Source organism: Anas acuta, chromosome 4, assembly GCF_963932015.1.
Source record: "Anas acuta chromosome 4, bAnaAcu1.1, whole genome shotgun sequence".
NCBI lineage: Eukaryota > Metazoa > Chordata > Aves > Anseriformes > Anatidae > Anas > Anas acuta.
In genome coordinates, this window is record NC_088982.1 from 49580815 (window position 1) to 49606176 (window position 25362).

Genomic DNA, 25362 nt, shown 5'->3' on the forward strand with positions numbered 1-25362 from the left:
TAAGTGCTAATGTGACCTACATGAACAGTGTGTAAAAATATTTTTGTTAGAAGCTGAACACTTTGTTCTGTTTGATTACTAAATTTAATCGCAAGTTCTAATAAATTTTTATTTGAATAATTACACTTTCTCTAGTCATCTTCACTTCATTTGCAGTTCTGTAGCTTTTCAAATGCTTACTGTTCTGATAATTGTCAGTGAAAAACAAAATGGCTAAGTAATGTTAAGTACATTTTCTTTCATGCTTGCTGCATGTTGCTTAAAAACCCTTCTTAGAAGGAAAAATAGAATTAATTTTAAAGAAAATTAAAGATTTTTCAGAAAAGGGAAATAAATTACAGCCAACTAACACTTATTAGAGCTCTTCATAAGACTTTTTTTTTTTTTTTTAATGATACTGTTGTGTGGCTACATATTTTATCCTACAAGATAATTTTAGGAAAATGACACATTTTAATCTTAAACTTACTTATTTCTGTGATCCAATCTACAGGAAAATTAAAAATGTATTTGTTGATACATTCTCTTCCATTTTGTCCTATATTTGGAGCACCTGCCTTGTGTAGCAAACAATTTAGGTAGTCATGCCTCTCCTCCATGGCTACTCCATGTACCACTGGACTTCTTTCTAGAAAGTGCTTAGATGTATTTTCCATACCATCTACTCACTAGCACACTCCTTGGGGTTTTCTTTCAGCGAATTATTACTATAATATTTAAATGTTTTTACTGGGCCAAGACCTGACACAGTTTTATTTTTTGTCATTTGACACTTTCAATCTCATTTTCTTTAATACCATTCTTCCTGTCTGCAATTAACATTCAAAATTCATTCCCTAGGTTGAAACCATCTTGTTTCATGGTCAGTGCCTTTAGCTGCTCTCTCTTTTCCTTTTTTTTTTTTTTTTTTTTTTTTTTTTTACAAAAAAAAAATACCAAAAGTTCCCATGATCACAGAAAAAAAATCCTCTAATCCCACCTAATTACTTCTCCAATTACTACCTTCTTTATCTTTCTTTCCACTGAAACCAGGCTTACTAATGAACTTCTGCATGGTAAATCTTAAGACAACCTTTTCTTTTGATTCCCTCCTTGCAACTGATGCAATTCATCATCATCTTCTCCACTGCCTTCTCAGGTACCTTAATCTTTCAAATGGCTATGCAAACTTAAGAACATTATTTATTGTCTCTTAATGCTCCAGGCCCATCTTTCTGTCGGTTTCTTCTTAGAACTATTATCTGCTCACCACCACCACTCCACCAGAATATCTACACCAGTGGCAACTCCTGTGTTCAGCCTCTATCCACTTCTGTCTGCAGATGAAGTATGATGTATATATGCGGCTGGAATTAAGTCTTGTGGCAAAATGATTCTGATTATTTCAGCTGTAAGTCCAGTAAGAACATTTTGAATACTATTTTCAAAAGATTAACTGCTGCTGGTTAAAAGCCACTCAGAGGAAAACTGTTATTTCATCTCCAGATAACTATTGATATCTTCAATGAAACTTAACAATTTAAGAAATCCAAAATCTAAACTGTCATCTGAACTTTAAGCTATTTTATTTTTCTTGTTTTACTGGCTAACTCTTGACAGTTAATATGCAAACTTAGATTTTCATGAATAGATTCTGAACCTGAGTTCTTCCTACATTATTTTTAACAGTATACTGCTACTGTGATATGAAAAATATTAAACGCTGACAGTAGTTTCACTCTCCCCTGTCAATTTGTCCTATTCTTTTATTAGTTTGTCCTTCCAGCCTAGATTGTACTGTTGTAGAGAAAATGTAATGTGTTAAAAACAATGTAAAAACATTACATAAATCAAGGCTTAAGAAAACATTTTACAGTCCATAAAGTAGCTTTTTTATTTTTTTTTAATTGAAGTATTAAAGTTTATGTATATTTTAATGTAAATCCAATATATAGTTTTACACTAAACAAACGTAGTATTCTGGAAGTGAAGAAAGGGAGCCAAATTCCATTCTTGGTAGTATAAACACGTCATCCTAGTCTTAGAAATACTGACCTGCTCAGAATTTCAAAATATTGAACATTCTATAAAGTAATTTGTCATCTAAGCTACCATTTCCATTCCCTACAGCTTTCACAGCTATTTATTTTGAATGCACTTGATAAGGAGAGATCAGTTAATATATAATTTTATATATTAATTATATATAATTATATATATAATAATTATATATAATTATATGTATATATTATATATTATATAATTATATATTATATATGTGATGCATGTATTATAATATATATAATTATATATAAAATATATAATTTTAGTAGTAGAAAAATGGTTTAAATAAAGTGAGTCACCCTTCTGACACTTCTGTCTGATTTTATTATTATTATTTTTTTTTAATATCCTATCTTACCCTATCAATTTAAAGATTCCAGATAAAATTTCAAGCATTACTGGCAAAACACATTGCTAGCAGAAGCTGGAAAACCAGACAGCCTCACACCTGATTTTTTAGTATTAGATTTTAAACATTTAAACAGTTACCAAAGAGTTTCCATTACTTCTGTAAAGATTCATTTAACCTGATAAAGTATACTCCATGGATCAATGAAGACACATTTTTATCTCACTAAAGACAATCTCATCTGATGTGTGACCCTATTTTTTTAATTCTTGCACCTTTTTCTGAAGTTCTGGTTGTAATATAGTACAATGTGAATTGTTCCAAGCATCCCAGCCATCACTTCATCCACAGATACACTAGCTTCACTGAATGCATGTTGGACAGCACTGAATGCTGTCCACTGCTCGCTAAAACAATATGACAGAAGGTAGGCTGCTACCACAAAACACTCCATCTGAGGTGTTTTGCACCCCATCTGCACTCCAAATCCTTTTTATTCCTGGAAGGATGAAGCCAGAAACAGGCTGCATGAGTTATTCTGGCAGTGGTGACCCTATTTCCCATGGAATATGGATCCCCATGCCAAATTTATGCAGGTAACAAAGCCCCAAATACACAGGGGTAGCTACAGCACTGTTTGAGAATTCCTGGAGTTGAAATGAATAATGCACTTTTGAATGTCAAAGTTTAGAGAAATACAGAAGGTAAAACTGGACTATGAAATGTAAAACACATGCAGTATTATTTAAGGGCTACTAACTGAAAGGTGTATGACGCCACCCTGTTAAGGAAACTGCAGGATCTCCCTTTACGGTGAATTTCTTCTTACATAACAATTAATGTTCACTTTGAGTACTCAACATTTCAGCAAGTATTTTTTTTTTTATTTCAATATTCTTGTACTGCTAATAATACTTGCTACTCTGCCTTTACGCTGACTGTATGTGAATAACTGTGGGCTGAAAGCACAGTAAATTTTAACTTGGACTGCTAAAAATCAATGGAAAACAACCTTACCTGATCTTGGATAAGCTCAGCTTAGAAGTTAGAATTTCTACAATGTAAAATTCTTTCTACTATGTACCATTTTTTTTTTTTTGTGTGTGTGTGTGTTTTTGTGTGTGTGTTTGTTTTTTCCAAAACAAAGCAAACAAACAAAAATGTATGAAATACATGTATCTATAGTTATATAATTAAATACAAACACCTGCATGCACTTGGCCTGAAAAGGGAGCTCTGTACTCCTAAAGAAGTGTCTATCAGCATCAGAAAACTGCCAGCCACCTAGTTGTGTTCCATGGCCCTATTACAATTTACTGACTTCTTTTCAGAAAATGTACTGTATGCTTTGCCATAGTCATTGACAAATGCATTCTAAATAAAAGAAAATTGCTATATAAACTGCTACTGGAGCTTCATGCCACAATGAAACTAAACTTTGCCTGTAGTAAAGGAACACAAACATTCATATTTATGTCAATTTTAAAAATGACTGCTCTTGAAATAACCTTGCAAGGACCTTTATTTTGATGCAACTGCAGAATGAAATTTTAAATCATAACACCACTGGAAAAAAAAATATTTATAGTAATGCAGATCTTCTGTAGTCATTAACTTTTTTTTTTTCTTTTTAAGCATTTTGCTACCATAAACTTACATTTAAACTTACATTTACCATTACAAGGTTGTGAAAGACAAAAATGGAAAAGCTCTGCAAATGCGCTCTGCTGTGCTGCATTACCTCTGCATTATGTCCATGCAACAGGTATAGACGTTGGATAATATGTACTACTGTACCGACTGTAGCTCTAATAATGCACTGGAAAGGAAGCAGAGTGTATCTATTCATTCCACTCATTTCTCATCATCCTGTTTGAGCAGCACACATGAACTGATGTAAAAATACCTGCATCTCATCATTATTTACAGACTTCTGTACATTTGCTTCAGACCAGACCAAGAGCAGCCGTAAGCCACTATAGGACTATGGTGACTGAAGTTATTTGATTCTAAATGGATCATCTATTTCTGATCAATTATTCCCACATTTCCACACAATATGAATCAATTCTGAGAGTTTCTGCTAGTATATCAGAGTTCAACCACATATGGTTTACCAATATTGCATAAATCGGACTAATTCGTTATGGACAACGGATTGATTCTAAAAATGAATGAAAAATTGCTTCACAGCAAACAATCTCTGTGCAAATACAGAGCTACCAGCTTTCTCTCTTCCCCCCTTCCCTCCCCTGTACACCCAGGCTTGTCTTGGCATGTATTCGTGGGTTTCTTTTTTTTTTTCTTCCCCATTTTGCAGTGTTACAGTTTGAGCTTAATTTGTGAGAAAACACTCCTTCTTTACCTTTCCACCCATTTCACTTCTCCCTATGATTCTTTTTTTATGAGAGGGAACTGCTTCTGCCCCAACATGTTGGTCAGACAGAGGTTACAAATAATTTATTTGTTCCTTCCTTCAGACACTTCCTTGCACACTTCCCTAACTGTTGCATTTTTTTAAGAAAAATATTTTCTAACATGAAAAAGGATAAAAGTGTAAGAATTGTCAAAGTTGAGGAAACAGTAGTTTTATTCTGTTATTTATTTATTTATTTATTTCTTCTACTCAAAGTTTTAAGAGAGGATGCTAAACAAAACAATTGTTTTCAGCCTTACAGTCTGTCTCTCCACCTCTTAGTGAGATGTCCCAAGTCTGAGCTGAGTACTGTACTAATGCAGGCTCATGGGTTTTGGACTTCAGTGTAACCAAAATCTTTTCTCTACAAAAGACTGGGTAAACTGACAGTACTGTTTTTGAATTATTATTCTATCTCTAAATAAGTATGACAGAAAAGAAAGGAGGGTTGAGGAATATAGAAGGAAGATTTGATTATGGTCTTAAAATACACAAAATGCTGTTGCAAGAAGTAAAGATACACAACAATTATTTATGTTATTACATTTTTTATCTGGACATTTTACATCTATGCCTAGGTTCTTGGAATGTGAAACATCCCCTCAGTGGTCAACAGGAATTTCATGTTTTCCTAACCACAGACTGGGGACACCAACACTCTGCTTCCTATTCAAAACCCTGCATTGATTTCTGGAGCTCTGCTTCACAGTAGCACCATGTTTTTTCAGGTACTATTGTTTCATGTTGCTTGGCATTTGCTACTACTTCACCTTTTAGTCTTAAGATACACTACTGTGGCTTTAGGTTGCAGTCTGGAACGTATTTTAGTCAAAAGAAATAAAAGTTGATTTGTGTAACAACAGAGGATTTTATTTCCCAAGAGCTGAAATTCAGGTGAAAAACAAAAGAATAATTCAGTTCTTTATTTAATTCTTACCTGAGAAGAATATGTGTGACCATCTGATCCACAAACAGGATTGGTATAAACTACTGGACACTGCTTGCAGTTTGATGAAATGGGACCACCCCTCCACTGTTTATGGCCTAAACCAGCCTCTTTCATACTGTAAGTAAACAAAAAGTATGTAATTCTGATAAGCAGTAGTAAAAATAGAACATATTCAGGGTATTTTAATGTGCCTTTACAAACAGTAAGCCATACATAATTTCAGCCATTAAATTTTATATTAAGTAAAGCACTGTCAGTCTATGCTCACTCACTATCATATCATATATTTGATACACCTACAAGTTACTTCAATTTTTAAGACATCTTTGTTGGAAAGATGATTAAGATGTTGCTTTGGTGACTGTTACATTTATTGATCAGTGAAAGATGTCTGACTTGTGTGGTATTTGCTCATTCATGTTCTTATGAAGTAGTATGAACGGAGTTATTATTAATATTCATGTTTAAAGAGACAACATTTAAACATTATAAAATATATAATATAAATTATATCATAAATACTTGAATAGAAACAGCTGGTCCTTCAGAGTGCTGTTATACTTTGATCACTGTCGAAGTATAATAGATTACATTTCTTAAAATTCAGACTCCACAACCAAAGGTAAAGTTCAAAGGTAAATAAAGGCAGTCCACTGGAACACAGGGTTGATCTGAATGTGTATGCCCACATGCATCTACCTTAATTATCTATCTCTGAATCATCTAGCTCTGAATTAACTTTTATTTATCTTTCCAATTGGTTTTTACACCTATAAAAGCATTTAACAACCACTGCATCCTTAAAGATCTGTTTTATGAGAGTTGCATAATTAATAGGCTAGCCTACAACATGCTTTATATATTAATGGCTTCCATATAAATAAAAAACGGAACAATAATGGATAAGTTTTATAAAGTTTTTTCTGCTTCTAATCTTAACCAAGAATCTATCAATGATTATGTTTAGAATACAGCGATGACTTATGACACAACAAAGTAGTAAATGTTCACACTCAAAAAGCTCAAATCAAATCTTTAATGGAGCACAACTGTTTCAGCTTGGTTCAGCTAAAAATCAAGAACTGTTCTGCTACTTAAATCATGAATCACTGCTTGAGAAGAACTTGTCTAGAGTAATAAAAAAAAGATATGAACTTGAAAAAAGTAAATCTCTGATTACTGCTTTTCTTCTCACTTGACGGAGAACTTTCCAAGCATCTACAGCCTAATGAGACCGTGTTTGGATGGCTGCATCTTTCTCTTACTTCTTGTTTCTGCTATAGCTCATGATTCCCAGAAGTGTCCCAGTAGCCTGAAATTATTAACAGGACCAGACAGTCCCAGCTATCAAGCTACCTGATGGAACTTCTGTTCATCTGACTCACGGTAACTCTAGAATATCACATAAAACAATTGCGAAAGTTCCAGACATCAATAGGAAGAATTCCACTGATATCAGCAAAAACTAGAAATTACAAACAGGATTTGCGGGATACACAGAGGCCACTGTTTATAGTTTCTCAAAACATATCAAATATGGTATTAGAAGAAATTGAGATTTTTAGCTTATCTGCCCCCACTATTCTAATCCTTGCACATGCCATAAATTAAGTATACACCTCAGAAAAGATGAGAGAGGGAACGCACACATCCAGACAGAGGAAAAAAGGATGATTAAAATCATCTGAAGGAAGGGAAGAGAATGATGTCTAAAGAAGAATCACAAGAAGACTGGACACTAGAACAAGCTGAGGACAAAGAAATCACAGGTCTGTGATGACCACTGGAGACGTATGAAGAACAACGTAGCCTGATCACCTTCTCTCAACCAGCCTCAGCTTCATTACGCTTTTAAATGCAGGCTATCCCAGGCCACTCATTTAGGGTGAAGAGAATCAAATTTTCCATTCTACACAGAACTTTGTTGAAACCTTCAGCAAATCACTTTTAAGATCTTAATTTCCATATAACTAATAAGATTTTTCTATAAAACAAAAGTATCTGTGTTTTCCTAACTCAGAAGGTAAATGAAAAATAAATTATAAATAATGGTATCAGTCCAGAGATACTGGGTCATACAAATGCTTTGGATGGACGTATGATCAGAAGGTTTAGTACAATAATGCAGAAAAAAAAGATTATGTATAATTATAGCTGACCAACAGCTATTTTCTGATGGATCAGTCAATGAGATGACAGGAAAAAAGTAAAATCAATAAAAAACATTTTGAATACCAGTTATGGTACACAAATGCACTTCAGAAAATCTATTAATAGTACCTTAAACTTATATACTCTAACATTTCCTTTCACCATTATTTAATTATATCAAATTTGCTTCTCTTGACTATTTCTATGTTGCCATTATATTGGCATTTTGTTTTGTGTTTTTGTTTGTTTGTTTTTCCAACTAGACAATGAACTTACAAATGATTAGCATGAAAATAACTAAGAAGCCATTATTATTACGGTATAAATCATCTTGAATTAAAATCATTGTTGTATGCCCATGATGTCATTAAACAAGACCCAGAAGGACAGTTTAATGAAAATATAAGTAATTTCAGTTACAATTTACTTAAGATATGCACATAAAGCAATACATTTTACATTCTACATATAAGAGGAAAATAATTAGTAAACAGACAACAAAAAAAAAGTTACTCCACTGTAAAATTTCATTTTTTTCTTCCCTCTATTCATTTTTTTCCATTTGATAAGAAAACAAAAACAAAACAAAAAAAAAAACACCCAGATCACTGCAACTTGCAGTGCAGTTACTAAAACTGTGGCGTTTAATTTTCTGATTCCATTACAGCCAGTATAAATGTTCATGTCCATTATTGTTTTGCCACAGCAAATATATCAAGCCACATAAAAGTTAGCCTCTTTCACTGACAAATCTTGTACTTCTTGATTTCCTAAAAAGGGTTTTGGGATCTCTCTAGTAATAAAGTAAATGAAGTACTGAATATACAAGCTCTACATTATCTGACATTGCTGACACCCAAATAGTAGAATTAAATCTATGGGTTTAATTTACCAGCAACACCTGTGATTGCATTAATTTGCGTACACACAATTGTGCATATGCTTTTAGACTGCACATGCAAACGCAGGTCTGGAAACATAAATAGACAATCTGCACAATTAGTGTAGCCTAGGTACCTGTTTGCATACATAAACTTACCTTTCTGTATACACTGTGATTGTGCCTGCAAATACTTTAAGAATGCTTAATATAATGCCTTGAAAATTCAACTACAATCTACTGACTCTTTGGAAACGTGACTTATTTGATGATATATAAAATGCATGAGTGTCCAACTCACTTGAAGGAACATGATGGTTAATAGCTAGATCTGAGAATCCTCAAATACAGGTCTTCAAATGCAGACTGACAGAAACAAATTTGACTTACTAAAGAACTAATGTTTCAAAGAACTCCTGCATTTTTTCTCTGATAACTATATTTGCATTTCTTAGATAGTTTAGAATTATTCTGATTTAGAGCCTGTCTGATTATATTTTGCTGTGGTCTTTGGGGGACACAATCAGGCTGTGTCAGATTAACATAATTAGAAAAAGCACTTGTATTGCAAAATCTAATTTGGTTTTGTTAGAGTTGACTACATTTCCTTCAAATTTTCTTTTTCACGTGAAAGCTTCCTGGAACAAAACTACAGTTGTCAGTATGTTTTTGAGATGTTCCTTTCAAATACCAAAAGAAACCCGGCAGGTAGCTCAGCACCACACAGCCATTCACTCACTCCCCATCAGAGGGATAGAGGAGAGATTCAGAAAAATAAAAAAAAAAAAAAAAAAAGGTAAAATTAATGGGTTGAGATAAAGACAGTTTAATAGGACAGAAAACGAAGGGAAAATAATAAGAACAGTATTATTATTAAGAATAACAACAACAACAAAACATGAATCAAGTGATGCACAACGCAATTATGTACCACCTGCCAACCAATCCCTGAGCAGCAGCCCCCCCAACCTGACCAACTCCCCCCATATTTATTGTTCAGCATGATGCCATGTGGTATGGGACATCCCTTTGGTCAGTCTAGGTCAGTTGTCCCATGTCCCCTCACAGCTCCCTATCCTCCTTGCTGGCAAGGCAACATGAGAAACACAGAAGTTGTTGGCTCTCTGTAAGTACTGCTCTGCAACAGCTATAACACGTTACCAGCATTATTCTCATACTAAATCCAAAACACAGCACCATACCAGCTACTAGAAAGAAATTAACTCTATCCCAGCCAAAACTAGGCCACATGGCCAGCTCTTGTGTGTGTTTCTATGTTATTTTTACTTGTTTCATTATTTTACATTATTTCCATAGAATACAAGAAAAAATTGTCTTGAGAAACTAATAATAGTTGAATAAGTCTGAGACGAATGAAGCACAGGTTAAGAAAGTTTCTTTAAAAAAAAAAAAAAAGAAAAGAAAAAAAAAGAAAAATACATTTTTAGCAATTTAAATTAACAGCGTTGTCAAGATGTTTGTATTTATTGATGGACCAGGATAACATTTAGCAGGTGCATGTGAGATTATATAAATTCAGCTATTATTTTTCCTCAGCACGTACACCCAAGAGGTCAGACCAGAAAATTGCATGTGATCTATCATTTTTGTCAGGATCACTAAACATACATACTCAGTATTATTTTAGAATTCAGAGGTGTTTTTTTTTTCTGTGCATATAAAATCAAAATGCTATTTACAAATTTGCACATGAAAAGGCAAACAAGCAGATATTTTGAAGATACAAATTCTTACTCCTTTCATCTACACATAATATTAACAAAATACTTTATACTTTTAGATTGTTTCTTGCCCTTTTGTCATACAGTTCCATTATTTTCTGTAGTATTCTGCCTACTTTTGTAAAGCAAAGAAAACAGCATTTTTTCTAGATGTACATATAAAAAACTAAAACCTAAAAAAAAATAGCCCTATATACTTTTAAAAAACAGTTGTAAGTAATACTGCTGAAATTTTCTGGAACAGTATTTACCTCACTTTGACTGAAGTTAGGTCATACAGCATTTTAATGGGACAGAAAAGCAAAGCAACCCAGAAACAAGTTCTCATTATTTAACTTACCTGTAGTTACCTGAGAGGTGAAAGGGATTTTAATATATAAACCACTCAGTGCAGAACTCACACCAACCTCCTTTGTGTTGGCAAAGTTTACAGGAGTAAACACATTTCCAGGAGTAATGTGTTATATGTGACTATGCAAATTACCAGAAGCTCAGAAGCTTTTTGTTTTGTTTTGGATTTTTTTTTTTTTTGAGGGGAAAGAGGGGAATATTTCAGATGCTGAAGCATGCAAAGCTTTTCACCAAAGCCCCTAATTTCCAGATGGTAGGCTATACGTACATGTTGCGTTAAAGAATAGCTACTACTTTGTGAGAACTGTATTGCAAACTGAAGGAAAAAATGACCTCTGTAGAGAAGGCTCTAAATACACTTTCCAAACTATAAGAGATGGTAGCACTTCTGAACTTAACATGTCAGTCCTCCCTCCCAGCTGTAGCTTGTCTTTAAAAAGTTCTGATTAAAATTCTTTTTAGTTGAAGATCAAAGACAGAAAAAGGATGTTCAAATATTACCTAGAGACAGTAACAGAATATACACTTGTTAAAGGATTAAGATGACTATGTGACAAGGTCTTCTATACTATACAAAACAACACCTCAGAGGACAGTTAAACCATGAATTGGTTGATCACTAGTATATTTATGTATTTTTCAGTTCTTTTGATGTTTTTTTTTGTTTTTTTTTTTTTTTTTTTTTTTTTTTGTTACACCCATAATTTCTTTCAACTTTCCTCTTAAGTATTGTAAATACTGTAATAACAGTATTGATGCCAAACAGTTAGAGACTTCACACACAGTTAAGAGAATGTAAAGCAATAACCTTATTTCTCATTTCAGGTGGTAAAATATGCAGGATGCATATTTAAACTGCAAAGAGAATGTCTTCCTGAAAGCTGGTTCCTTAGGTTTTAAAGGTTCTCTTCTTGTTTACTAAATGTAGTAACTTGTATCTACAGAACACTGCTGAATGTACGGCGAGAAGGTATATGTGTATATATATATATATGTATATATATACACACTATACACTACATATATTTATACACATACTAGTCATAAATACTAGTCGTAAACTTCCCACTGCTGCAGATTTTCTATAGCTGAGCAAAGCATGAAGAACAACTACATTACAGCAGCTTGTAATCCTGAGAAGCCTGCTTGGAAAGAGCATACAATTTAAACATACTGCACTACACAATTTAAACATGATTACATGGCTCTGTAGAAGTCCATTCTAAATTGCTTAAGGCTACTCCTTACACTTTGGAAAATTGAAACAAAACCAAAAAAAAATAAACTAAACTTTCGGGAACAAAACAACTAGTCATTGATGGAAGACTTTTAACTTCGTTTTCTATGAAACTGTAGGACACATCCGATTTTTCTTTTATTTTTTTACAGTAAGGGTTCTAATTTCTCTAGAAGCTATTATCTACACAAATACCCATTTGGCAGCCCATGAATTTCCAGCATGCTCAAATCACTCTGCCATCTAGAGGCCAGACAGAGAAATCTTATCACAGATCATTACTTAGCAGAAAAATACAACATAAGGAGACCAAAAAATCATGTCAGCAGATCAGCTGATTTCCTGATTTCCAAGATGACATCATTAAAAGCAGTGTGGCCAGCAGGTCGAGGGAGATGATTCTTCCCATCTTCTCTGCTCTCATGAGACCCCATGTGTAGCACTGATTCAGTTCTGGGGCCCCCAGCACAACAAGGACATGGATATGAGCAAGCTGCTCCAGATAATGGCTGCCAGGATGATCCTGCAATACCCACACAGTTAGAGGCATTTTTTTTTTTTTTTTTTTTTTTATTTCTGATATCTTAGAGAGATGGCCTTCTCCATTTTTCTTACATTTCCTTATTAGGCTGGATGTGGCTCTGGGCAGCCTGCTCTAGAGGTTGGCAACCCTTCCCAGAGCAGGTGTGGGGGGGTTGAAACTAGATGATCTTTAAGGTTCTTTTCAACCCAGTCCATTCTATGATTCTTTGATAAATTGTTAGCTTATTGCAGAGCAAAACCAAAACCTATACAATGATCTAGGTTGATACCTGGTTTAGTAATCATGACAAGTCTTCTAGGTTTGGTAGACAAGAATTACCACAGCAAATAATAATTTTTCACAAAATACATCACAATATGATAGAGCAAAGCTAAGCCCAAAAGGAGGACTTTTTAATGATTCACATGATAGTAGGAACAACCACTACTAGAAGTGTTCAAGGAGTTATGTTTTCAGAAACTGTAAAAAACATAAACAGACCCTAGTACATGAAGTAAGTTTATTATGATCACGGTTTTCTGCATATTCACTATGCAAAGCAAAATGCATCTGATAATCCAATTACAGATACAGTTCTCATGAGCATCTTAATGCCTGATTCATAAATGAGTGAAGAAAAATTATAAACATAAGAGGATCAAATAACTAATAAACACTTCTAGAGCCCAAATAAAAAAAAATATATTTTTTAATTAATACTACCACTTGAATGGCCACTCCTTCCAAATCTACTTATGTTGAACAGAACAACATAATTTTTTTAACTAGAAATAGCTAATTTCTGTACAGGCCCAGAACACTGACTACCATAAACTGTTCTTTTACCACTACAGAAGTAAATTCATATTCCACTCCTAACATCCAGAACCCTACAGACAGTGATTCTCATGCAATCTGTCTTCCTCATTGCCTTCTAAGTGTAAGTTTCACTCCAGCTGCCTGTGTTCCCAGCTCTTTCCTCCCTCACATGGATCACTCACAGTGTCTGCTTGAAAATGAATATAGGAAAGAAGGAAGAAAAGTCTATTTGTAAGAATCACATTAATATTTGAAAGGAGTTCCATTTTCTCTATTATTATCATCATATATGCCTCCTCTGTCAATCACTTGAATTCTAGTGCCAACAGGCAGCTGAAAACTTTTGTTACTTTAAGTACTTAAAAAGTTTGTCTGCATACTTAAAAACTATATATTCAACTCTTCTGGTAGGCTTACTGGTAGAAAATATTGAGCTAATAATCAGTTTCAGAAGAACATGCCTTTTTTATTCCTGAATAGTAAATAAAGATAACTAAAGAAACATCACTTCTACAAAGTGACTGATGTGACCCGAGTTTAAGTAATGTGCGGCTTTAAATTTTAAATTCTTACTTTTTTATGTACCTGTTCATTTTCTTTAAAAAACATATCCATTCATCTTGTTTTTTAAATAAAGATTCATTCCTCCTAGTAAACTAATCTGTTATTTAATGGAAGGCATTCTCATATTCATATATGAATGCTAAAATAATTTCTAGATGATGCTACATTTTCAGTAAAAGCATTTGCAACCTTCTGGAACACACATTACTTCCCAGCAGTGACATAGCATAAATCCTAAGGCAATGCAATTCCAGAAGATGCAATTCCAATGCAACTCAAAAAATAAAAAACAAACTATTATATATTTATATATGATAAATTATTGATAATATGATAATATTTGATCAAATGATCTGATCAATTTTTTAAAAGTTGAGAACATGGAAACAAGCTGAAGATCTCCTTAGCTTCTGAACTTTTGGAGAAATAAATTTTATTCAGGAGAACAGTGCCACTTTAAACATTAGTAAGACAGAACATTTTGCAGTTTTTGTCTACTGAGATTACATTCTCAACATCAAAGGGAGTGAAAGCTGACTAATGCTAGGTATACCGAAAAGAAATCCAGACAACTGCTACAGAGGCCATTTTACAGCTATAGATTTTATAAAGGTTCTTAATGATACTTCAGCAATTACACTTTATTTAAAATGGAAGCAGAAACAAAGTACTGAAAGTTATAGTTAATGCTCTATTAAGAATAAAGGTACTGGTAAACTAGACCATTTTTAAAGCCAATAGTAAAACAAAAGAAAACAGATATGAACTCGTGCGTGTTAAATCTAAATGAATTACTCAGCTTGTCAAGTGTTGCCATACAGGTATGCCACCTGCACTTCATTTGACTTCTAGGTGATTGATTTCAGCAAGATACCATACCAAAGTCCCACTAACTAGTCCTGCACAATCTGTTCAAATCTGAGGACAAGTGACACTCTCTAAAAATCCAGGATATACGATTTTTGGATTTTATGGATTTTTTTTTTTTTTTATACATTTTCCTCCAAAGACTTTAACACCACTTTGCAGCTCTAATGTATTCTTGGTTTTATTATAGGTCAAATAAAGTGATTTTTTTCCTTCTCCCAGAAAGTTTTTGTTGTTGTTGTTCCAAGATAACTTCTTTGGATTTTGTTCACTCAATATTGTTATCTTAAGGCAGATGTTTCAGAATCTTTTTCCTTTTCTATATGACAACTCAGAATACACAATACAACTGCAAGAGCCAGCTTTACATTTAAATAGTGACAAACAGAGGTAAAATTTGTACAATTTCTTCCACGTAATTTGATTCCTTTTTTTTTCAGCAGTTTATGTACACGTAACACAAACTATATATTCAAAGTCAGTAACTATATTAGAAGAATATATTCCTATCAATCTTCACCAATTTTTATAGAATTGATATTAAAACAGTTTCAATTTTTTTTCTCATATACAACAAAGATTAGTAGATTGAAAAGCTCTCCACTAGCTTTAAAATAGTTACAAATATTGATGTGCTTTTATCATATATTACATCTTAAAAAACTAATCGCATTGCTAACTTAAACTTTAAAATAAGATTTCATAACCAGAGCAGGTAATATTTGAAACTGCCAACTGACAGCAGGAAGTTCTCAGATCTGCTTTATTTTCAAGTCTCAGACTAAGGAAAAATCTATAAGCTTTTTAATTAAAAAGACCATAGTAAAATTCAGATTTTTAGAAAGATAAGGCAGAATACTAAGTGTCGAGTGCTATACATTATTCTGATAGGGTAGCTGGTAAATAAAAAGGTAAACACAGAACAGAGGTAAACTCCTAAGGAAAGAATATTTAGCCTTCTCTGAGAATTTCTATTTCATCTCTTAGACAAGTGTATTTGCCATTCCTGGTTTTATAACATCAGCCCTATCAGTTTAAAACAGTCCTATTTCATTAAATCCAGATTCATTTGCAACACAGGATGAAGTCAAATGCATTCTGATATGGCTCAGGACACTTGTCACTGAAGATATATAAAGCAGTACAACTCCCTAGAAAAGCAAACTGACGTTTTTCAGCCTGAAGTGAACCTAGTGCAGGAAAATACATAAGAAGCAAGGTGTTTTGTTGTTGTTGCTGGTGTTTGATTTTTATTTTAAAAAGAGCAAATACAGTTCAGGAATAGCATCATTATGTGTCAGATTGGTTAGCCATACTTTCCTACACTGTTGTTATTGATGTCTCATAGCAAGGAATATGTAACTATAACAAGATCACCTTGTGTTCTTTTGTTTAACATTGATAATCTTGGTATCCTCACTGGTTGTCAGGAATGTATAATGTACATTCTAATATTGTCTCAGTCCTCTGATGTCTCTTCCCACACACAAATAAATTGCAAGGCTGCTAGAAGGGAACATGAACATACACTTTCCATTTACAAAGAACTTATATGAGCCTGTCTTCACAACACCACATAATTCAGCAATTAATTTATTATTCCACTTGTTTGCAAATTGTATACTTAAAAAAAAAAAAAAAAAAAGCCTATACAGCCTTTGCAAGAGCTGACATACAATAGCTACAAAACAAAGGACACTTTTTCCCACCTTCAGATTCATAAAAATATCGGTAAATGCAATTCTTGTAAACAAGATTTAATAAACAACTTTTTTTGTTTGTTTAATTTGATTACTTCTAGACTGCTAGAGGAATTGCAATTATCTTTCTTCACTTTTTATCCTGTCTGTTTTAAGGAAGATTAAAAACAACAATGGAGGCTTATGGACTTATCGTCATTTCTGATAAACTTATGTATATGCTATTTTCACAACATTGTTGTGAAAAGAATTTCAACAGTAACAAAACCATAAGAAACAGCACCACGCTCAGGGGCAAAAACCCATCTCTTAGAATGAGAAATGCTACAGTTAATTATATATACAAATAAATCATAACAATGCATTATCATTAAGAGCTTGTTGACCACAATCAAGAAGTTCCACTGACTCTTTTCCTCTACTGCAGACTTCGCAATCATGAATTTGTTGTAAACTTCAGAGTACACTTGGACACTTTTCAAACATATTTGGACTTGAGAGATCACCACCAATAATGTAAGCCGTCAGTAAATGGCTGAATATAATACATTATCAGTACACCTGGTGATATGGAATTAGGCCCAAAAATATTTTTTTATGATTTTGATTTTCATTTTACAGGGTTCTTTCACCAAACAAACAAACAAACAAACAAAAAAAAACACAATAATTCTGGTTACAGAAATTACTTTTTAAGTAGTTTCTAATTACAAGGCTTTTCAGAAGGGCTAGGCAATAATTTGCAGTTGTGTTCAGTTCTATTAAAAATTTTAAATTTAAATTTTAAAACCAACCCTATAGGTTTTAGCACAACTTACATATTAAACATTTCTTCTAAATTTGCTTTTATCAAGATGTGCTGTCCATATGGTATTTGAACTACATGCACATATATCTGTCTGAAAGAAAACCTGAAGTGAATACATTCTGAACTGGCAGCTGGAAAAACAATCATATAGTAATACTTATTTCAGAATTCATGATTAATTCATGTATTAATTCATGTACAGGTCACGTCATGTGTAAAAACTAGTTGATAAAACTGGCAACATGCCTTGTTCAAAGCAAGTACAGAAAAAACAGTATGACAGTATTTACAGAAGATTACTTTCATGTCTGACTAAACTGATACCCTTTCTACTGTCATCACCTGTTTTATAACAAGGAAAGTTTTTGCATAACACATTAGGCAACTTGCATACTGCAAAGCTGGAAGAAGGTACCCTTAGACCATCCAATCTGGATTCCTCTGCTAAATCTTAATGCTACTTTGGCAAGCCTGTTGAAAAGTTTGCCTCCAAATAAATTTTCAAACGGTAAGTGCAAAGATTTATTCCTTTTTTCCACGTCAAACAAATATGCATGATGTTCCCTGCTGGCTTTCATGATAAGGTACATTTTCTGACCTTTGGCTATTCTTGTAGCTTGTTTCTGAATCCCTTCTAATTCCCAATATTTTTCCTGAATTGCAGGCATTCAAATGGCACAGTATTGTGGTAGTAGTTCCACTAGAACAACTAGAGATAGTACAACTGCTCTACACTTCATTCAGATCTGTGCATTCTCCCACTAACTAGCAATCTTTAAATTTAGAGACAACTCAAGACTGACAGTAGTATATGTAATACCAGTCCTATGATTCTACATTCTTCACTGGGAGGAAGGGGGAGGGTGAAGGGGAAGGATTAGGAGGATAACAGCTTTAACAACTTTCTTTCAAGTGGGAGCTCTAAAACACCCAGGTACTGCATCACTACAACATGCCGATATTAGTGTAATAACTCTGAACTTTTTACTTTGAAATTTTTACCAGTACTCATAAATTCCTAATTTGTTCAAATTACATAGCTGGCATTAGCATTTCAGATCCAAATGTCATACTACAGGCCTATTTAAATAGTTTTTCAGCACTTTCAAATGTGGTGGTTTGTTACAGCATGCTTCTTTCTTATCTTTACAATTTGATACATACACAACATTTATATTAATGTGCACTGAGATATACACACATGGACACAAATACATTCAAAACCTGCTCAAGTTCTGTGGCCTTGATTCATTAGTTCCCAGCTTGTGACAATTTCTGAGATTAACAGCAGAACACTATCCAAGTAGAAGTTGGCTATTTTCCATCACATCCCATCTTTAACTGACAAAATCATGAGACTAAAGGGAAAACTAACACTGAATGGCTGATACCAATGGATGCTGTTTGTGCTTTCCCTTTCTATTCTGCTGCCCGAAACCACCACAAAAAATCCTTAGTTGCCTTTTTCCCCCCCATGAAGAGACAATCAAACATGTATTTTAATAACTGTTTGACTGGCAAACTGATTCACTGCACTTCTTATCTTTGGATGTTTTCCTGCATTGACATATTTTGACATGCCTTGACTGTTCTTGACTATATCAGCTTTAGTTTTAGCACTTCAACTGAAAAAGTGTACTGCACAAAAATAACTTGTGGAAGTATCCTGAAGTCAGCATGTTCTATTTGAGTCTCTTAGCCCTGAATTTAAAACAAATATATACTGCATTCACTACAGTTGCTGTTTGTGTATCTTTCCCCCTTGTTAATTCATACTGATGACATTTACACAGTTGTCATGTCTTTTCTCACACCAACTGAGACACAGTCTCAGATAATCCATTTTTAGAGAGTAGAATTTACCTGAAATATTTTTCTGGAAACATCAGTGGAAACTTTTTTTTTTTTTTTTTTTTTCTGGAATATGGCAGTGTATTTCATGCTCAGTAGCTTATTTTCTTATGATGTGTATGTAACAGAAGTATTTTGAGCCAATTCCAGAATGCAAGGAGAGGCTTTAGGATCTCTGTCTTTCTCTAGATTATATTTAGCAATTCCCAACTCCTTGTGACACCTTTGAAGAGTAAAAAGCCACTTTTCCAAATAATACATTCAAAATATTCATGTTCAGGGATCTGAGTACCCCTTAATTGCCTGAGTGGATCAGGGTTCCTTTAGAGTCTCTTTACGACACAAACCCTTGCAGCCATTCATTTTAATGAACGTTCCTTGCTCTGTAACACAGCTTTAAAGCGAGCCTTACACTTTTTTATTTTTATACCCACTTTGGTTTTCTTTCTCTGGTGCTTAACTCCATTCATCATTGTGTTCCTCTGCCTGGCTGATGTTGCTCCCACCACCTGACAGTTCAACTTGTTACATCTGCCAGTTTTAGTTAATTGTTCTCCCCACCTCCAGAAATATCACACCTGTTTCACTTCAACAATAATAATAATTTGTGTTTTTTTTTTTTTTTTTCTTACATTAATATACTATATTACACATACCGTGTAAAATAATTGTACCTACCCTGGACACTTGTTTTAATTAAACACCTTTGAACAGTACTCAACTCTCTTACTAGTCTAAATCAGGAGTACTTCTGCTGAACAAGAAAACTATGTAATAAACAGAACCAAGCCTCTCTATATACTATGTACTGCCTGGTGCTGAGGAGCAATAAGGCTTGAAATGAGCCAGCTGTCTCAGTAATTCCAGTGCTCGCATTACTTGTCCTTTATTCTACTGCCAAAATGCATCATCTTCCTCTAATCATTTCAAAAGCATCAAAACATTGTGCCTGTAGTTATAGATTCTAAGACAGCACACAGACAGAAAACTAACTTATGTGTTGGTCATCAGGACTACACATAATCTCTGTATGGAATTTAAATAAAAAATGAAATAGTATCACCTTGAACTGGTTTTGCTAGTGTGATTACATTAACTCACTTTTTGCAAAATGATGTTTTCAGATGATGCTGTTAATACAGTATTAGAAGATCCCTTGCAAGCTGCAAACAAAAACTGTTTTACAGCTCATAAATTTTTATGAGTATAATCTATGTCTGCATATCAGTGCTTTATGAAACTAAACTTCTATTTTCTGTCACTGGTTAACAGCTATGGCATTTCTATGACAAAGAGAATTCCCTTAGATGATCTAGCTAACTGTCAGCTTGCTACAGTGCAATATTCCAAGTACTCTCTAGATAGATGGGAGAGTCACATATCAGTCACATATGTGTACCTCTTTTCTCACACCCCTGGTGGGAGAGAGAGAGAAGGAGGAAGGGAAGGGAAGGAGAGGGAAGGGAGAGAGAAAAAAATTCTTTCATCTTGGAATTATCTTTATGTTAATATGGTATTTTGGGGATTCATGAATAGTGTGTAATAACATCAAAAAAATCAGAAGATAAAGATGGCCCAGAGACCTGCTCAGAACAAGTATACAGTAACAAGTAAGATGATAGCACAGCAAAATTTATGGTCAAACTCAAACAGAGAGAATCATCTGATGGGTTCTAAGTTACCCTAATGATGTTCTAAAAAAATAAAATAATGAAATAAAATGAAACAAAATGAAACAAAATGAAATAAAAATACCTCTAAGAATATTTTCTGGCCTATTACTGAAGACAGGCTAGATTTCTTGTAGGTCAGGAGTGCTTCTCCCCAGATGTCAGATACAGTAATTCATCTCTGAGTTGACTACAGTGAAATTCATGCATATGCATGGCAAGCCCAAAGCACCAAAGAGCACCATCTCTATCATACATTCACTGTGCAACTTGTCTGTGGTCATCCATAACGCCAAATATGTAGAAATTTCCTGAGCAAGTACTAAAATTGTCTTGACAAAATCTATGAGCACAAAAAGTCAACTTAGATATGTGTAAAATCTAATTCAACAAAGCATTGTGCCAGCTAAACGTACAAAAATAAATAAAAGATATGGTAATGCATAGACTCCATTTTGACTCATTGAGTCAATTTTTGACACATTGCTTGCAATTCCCCTTTTCTTTAAAATATAATCCTTATATGAAGTTTGAAAGAGTTCCAATAGCTGGTTTTACTTACTAGCATGGTATTGTCATAGATACCCTTTCTATCTCTGGGTATCTACCTGAGTTTAGTATACTGCTGTGTTGAGGGGAAGAAAAAAAAAAGTTTAAAACAAAACCCTATTATTTTCATGGGCTTCTATAAATGAAGCTCTTTTTAAAATAAAATATTATTAATGCTGTTGCTTGAAGCAAGAAAATCAAAGACCTTAGAAGTGTTTTCTTGTCTGCTAACTCGCACATAGATTTTAAAGATGAAATTCAATACAAAAAAAAAAATAGAGAGATCCATAATGAAATTTCTGTGCCAGGATATGAAAGAGAAACTAATAAGATTGCCAAAATAAGTTTTTACAAACTACTGGAATTTTATCTCACATTATTTAATCTAACATAAAAGAAGTTCTCTTACATATGTTGACACTGTATTTCCTATTATATCTTTTTAAAAAATCTTTATTATACAAAGTAAGTTGGTAGCCAATTCTTCTATTGTTGAGAAAGTTAAGGTTCCTATTTTTCTTGATTTTTTTTTCATTAGTGTGTAAACACATTCTCAGTCTACCTTCTTTCTTCCCTTTTCCTTCCCTAAAATTTTAACGTTGCTTCAAAAAAATGGTATCTACAGGATAATACATAATCCACCTATTCTCCATTCAAGCTTGCATAAAGCATTTCCAACCAGGTCTTACTTCAGGTTTGTAAGTGTGACTGCATGAACATTAATCCATGCTGAAAGTGGAAACAAAGTACTGTGAAAGGGCAAAGTAATACATAAAAATGAAACAGTTATTTTCCAAGAGATGAGAATATTAAGGAAAACTACAAGGAAAATGTCAAGGGATCAAACCCTAAAGAAACAAAAACATGATCTCAAAGATGAAATAGCAATAATAAATATTTATATTACAATAACAGGAAGAGAATTGTACTCTAGACATAAGGATTTTGTTTAAACTTTGACTTTAGTTCAATACTTCATTCTGCATAATGCAGAATTTGAAAAATTGCCCTAAATATTTTAAAAATCATTTCAAGGTCTTCAGAAAAACTGCAGAATAAGGTACCATAGGCCTCAACTATTTCTCTATTTTGTTGCTTCTATAGGGACTCCCTCTCCATGCAACTGGGGTCCTTGCTGGTACCCCAACTAGGCGACTCTGGTATTATGCTTGCCAAAACACAACATGTATCCTAAATTAGCTGCCTAATTTCATCTTCAAAGACATGACTGTAGAAAATAAAAAATTCACCACTCCCAGCCTCAGAGCTGAATGCATTTGCAAATACTGTGTTTTAAAAATAAGACAATAAATCCAGATTTTAAGTATGAAAACTGCAATGTAGCAAGACTGAGAAAGAGGCCATGGTTAAATGAGAAAGTAAACCAGTGATCTACTGAGAGATGACAGAAGTGGAGAGTGCAATGGGACACAGAAAGCATTTCATAATTTGCTTAGGAAAACAACTGTTGAGTAAAAACACAAAAAAAAATCACATGATTTTCTGCTTTGAAAACTCTTGAGATCATACAGTGGTACTTTTTCCTTCTCTATTTCAATTTCTTTTTATTGCTGCTTTTATTGCTTCAAGTATATATAAATAACTGTACCTTTTGGTATCTGAGTAGCTTTGGAAAAAAAATATATTGCGGTATCTAATTGGACTACTGTCAAGTGCAGTCTGCTGATCAAATGTAGCACCTCTTTTCAGACAGCAGCCTTACAAAACAACAACAAAAAAGTGACCATAAGAAACAGGAAAATCCTACACTTCTTTATTGCCAAGAAGAGGTTGCTGCATGTCAGAAAAATGAGTCGTTGCATCTGTATGCTAGCTTAAAGGCCTGTGCCAGCTATCTACACTAATATCTAAACATTTCTTTTAACCTCAGTGCTGACCAAGAAATCTGCAGGAGTAACATCATGTCAGAATTAAATAGGTCCCTGAAATTCGTTTTGAATCTACCACCTCATGCATTTCTCCTGGTTCTTTCATTATGAGAGGGTAAATGAAAGCAACTGAGCAATAATTCCAGAAATAAAATCCTATCAGTCGTTCTCATTAATTTACCTTTTTTCTTAGTGCCCATTTTTCAGCGCCTTTTCATCTAGAAGCCTCTCTAGCTCTTTGACCATATTTTTAACAGCTTTGCCTGTTTCTACTATGTGCATCAAGGTGGCCAGAGATAACCAGGACTTAACACAAATAAATTGTGAGACTGCAATCAGAAAACGATTTTGTAACAGATGATTCTCTTCACCGTTCTTAACATTTTGTTTGCTTTTATAACTACTGCATCTACATACCTTTTCCCTGAGTTAGTCATAATGACATTTTGGGCTTGGTTCTCAGTAGAATATAGAGACACTGGTCACTGTTAACTTGCATTACCTCATTTTACAATTTGAAGATAGGAGAGGTGAACTAGGGAGCATGAAAGATGCACTGCAGCATAGTTTAAGAACCTCTAGCATTTGCACTTTGAAGGAAATGGTTATATGGTATCGGCATACTTCTAGAATATGAATGGGAAGTCAGTTTTCAGGAGATGCCTCTAATGTGTCGTGGTAAATGGAGTCAAGTCCAGTTGGAGGCCAGTCACTAGTGGCGTCCCCCAGGGCTCGGTGCTGGGGCCGATCCTCTTTAACATCTTCATCAATGATCTGGACGAGGGCATTGAGTGCACCCTCAGTAAGTTTGCAGATGACACCAAGTTAGGTGCGTGTGTCGATCTGCTTGAGGGTAGGAAGGCTCTGCAGGAGGATCTGGATAGGCTGCACCGATGGGCTGAGGTCAACTGCATGAAGTTCAACAAGGTCAAGTGCCGGGTCCTGCACCTGGGGCGCAATAACCCCAAGCAGAGCTACAGGCTGGGAGATGAGTGGTTGGAGAGCTGCCAGGCAGAGAAGGACCTGGGAGTGATGGTGGACAGTCGGCTGAATATGAGCCAGCTGTGTGCTCAGGTGGCCAAGAAGGCCAACCGCATCCTGGCTTGTATCAGAAACAGCGTGACCAGCAGGGCTAGGGAGGTGATCGTCCCCCTGTACTCGGCTCTGGTGAGGCCGCACCTCGAGTACTCTGTTCAGTTTTGAGCCCCTCGCTACAAGAAGGACATCGAGGTGCTTGAGCGGGTCCAAAGAAGGGCAACGAAGCTGGTGAAGGGCCTGGAGAACAAGTCCTACGAGGAGCGGCTGAAGGAGCTGGGCTTGTTCAGCCTGGAGAAGAGGAGGCTCAGGGGAGACCTTATCGCTCTGTACAGATACCTTAAAGGAGGCTGTAGTGAGGTGGGGGTTGGCCTGTTCTCCCACGTGCCTGGTGATAGGACGAGGGGGAATGGGCTAAAGTTGCGCCAGGGGAGTTTTAGGTTAGATGTTAGGAAGAGCTTCTTTACTGAAAGGGTTGTGAGGCATTGGAACAGGCTGCCCAGGGAGGTGGTGCAGTCACCATCCCTGGAAGTCTTCAAAAGACGTTTAGATGTAGAGCTTAGGGATATGGTTTAGTGGGGACTGTTAGTGTTAGGTTAGAGGTTGGACTCGATGATCTTGAGGTCTCTTCCAACCTAGAAATTCTGTGATTCTGTGATTCTGTGTGAGATAGGCTCAAGTCATCTCACAAGTGCTGATACTGGCAAAAGTTGTAAGAACAAATAAGGAGGACAGAAAGTCCCTATGTCCTATTTTGTAGCTCAGAAGTTTATAATCACCATGACCAAGAGATCGTGATCTAGACCATCTTGCTTGTACATTCATAACTTTTATAGACTCCAATAGCATGCCCAAAAGATTAAAAATCAATTGTTCATATCCTCAGGTTATCTATTTCCTGTAGTGGTATGCTTATTGCTCTACTCTGCAGCTTAATTAACTCTTGTCTAAGATCAGCTTTCATCTTAT

The 25362-nt window shown here is 34.6% G+C and overlaps 1 protein-coding gene across 3 annotated transcripts in view; it reads right to left on the minus strand.

Annotated features, from left to right (window-relative positions):
• SPOCK3 (SPARC (osteonectin), cwcv and kazal like domains proteoglycan 3) overlaps positions 1–25362 on the minus strand; it is a 190791-nt gene that overhangs the window by 68913 nt on the left and 96516 nt on the right. For all 3 annotated transcript variants that reach the window (XM_068681178.1, XM_068681177.1, XM_068681179.1), the window contains one exon: positions 5746–5872. In XM_068681178.1, coding sequence (XP_068537279.1) covers positions 5746–5872 — 127 coding nt within the window. The remainder of the gene's footprint in view (positions 1–5745; positions 5873–25362) is intronic.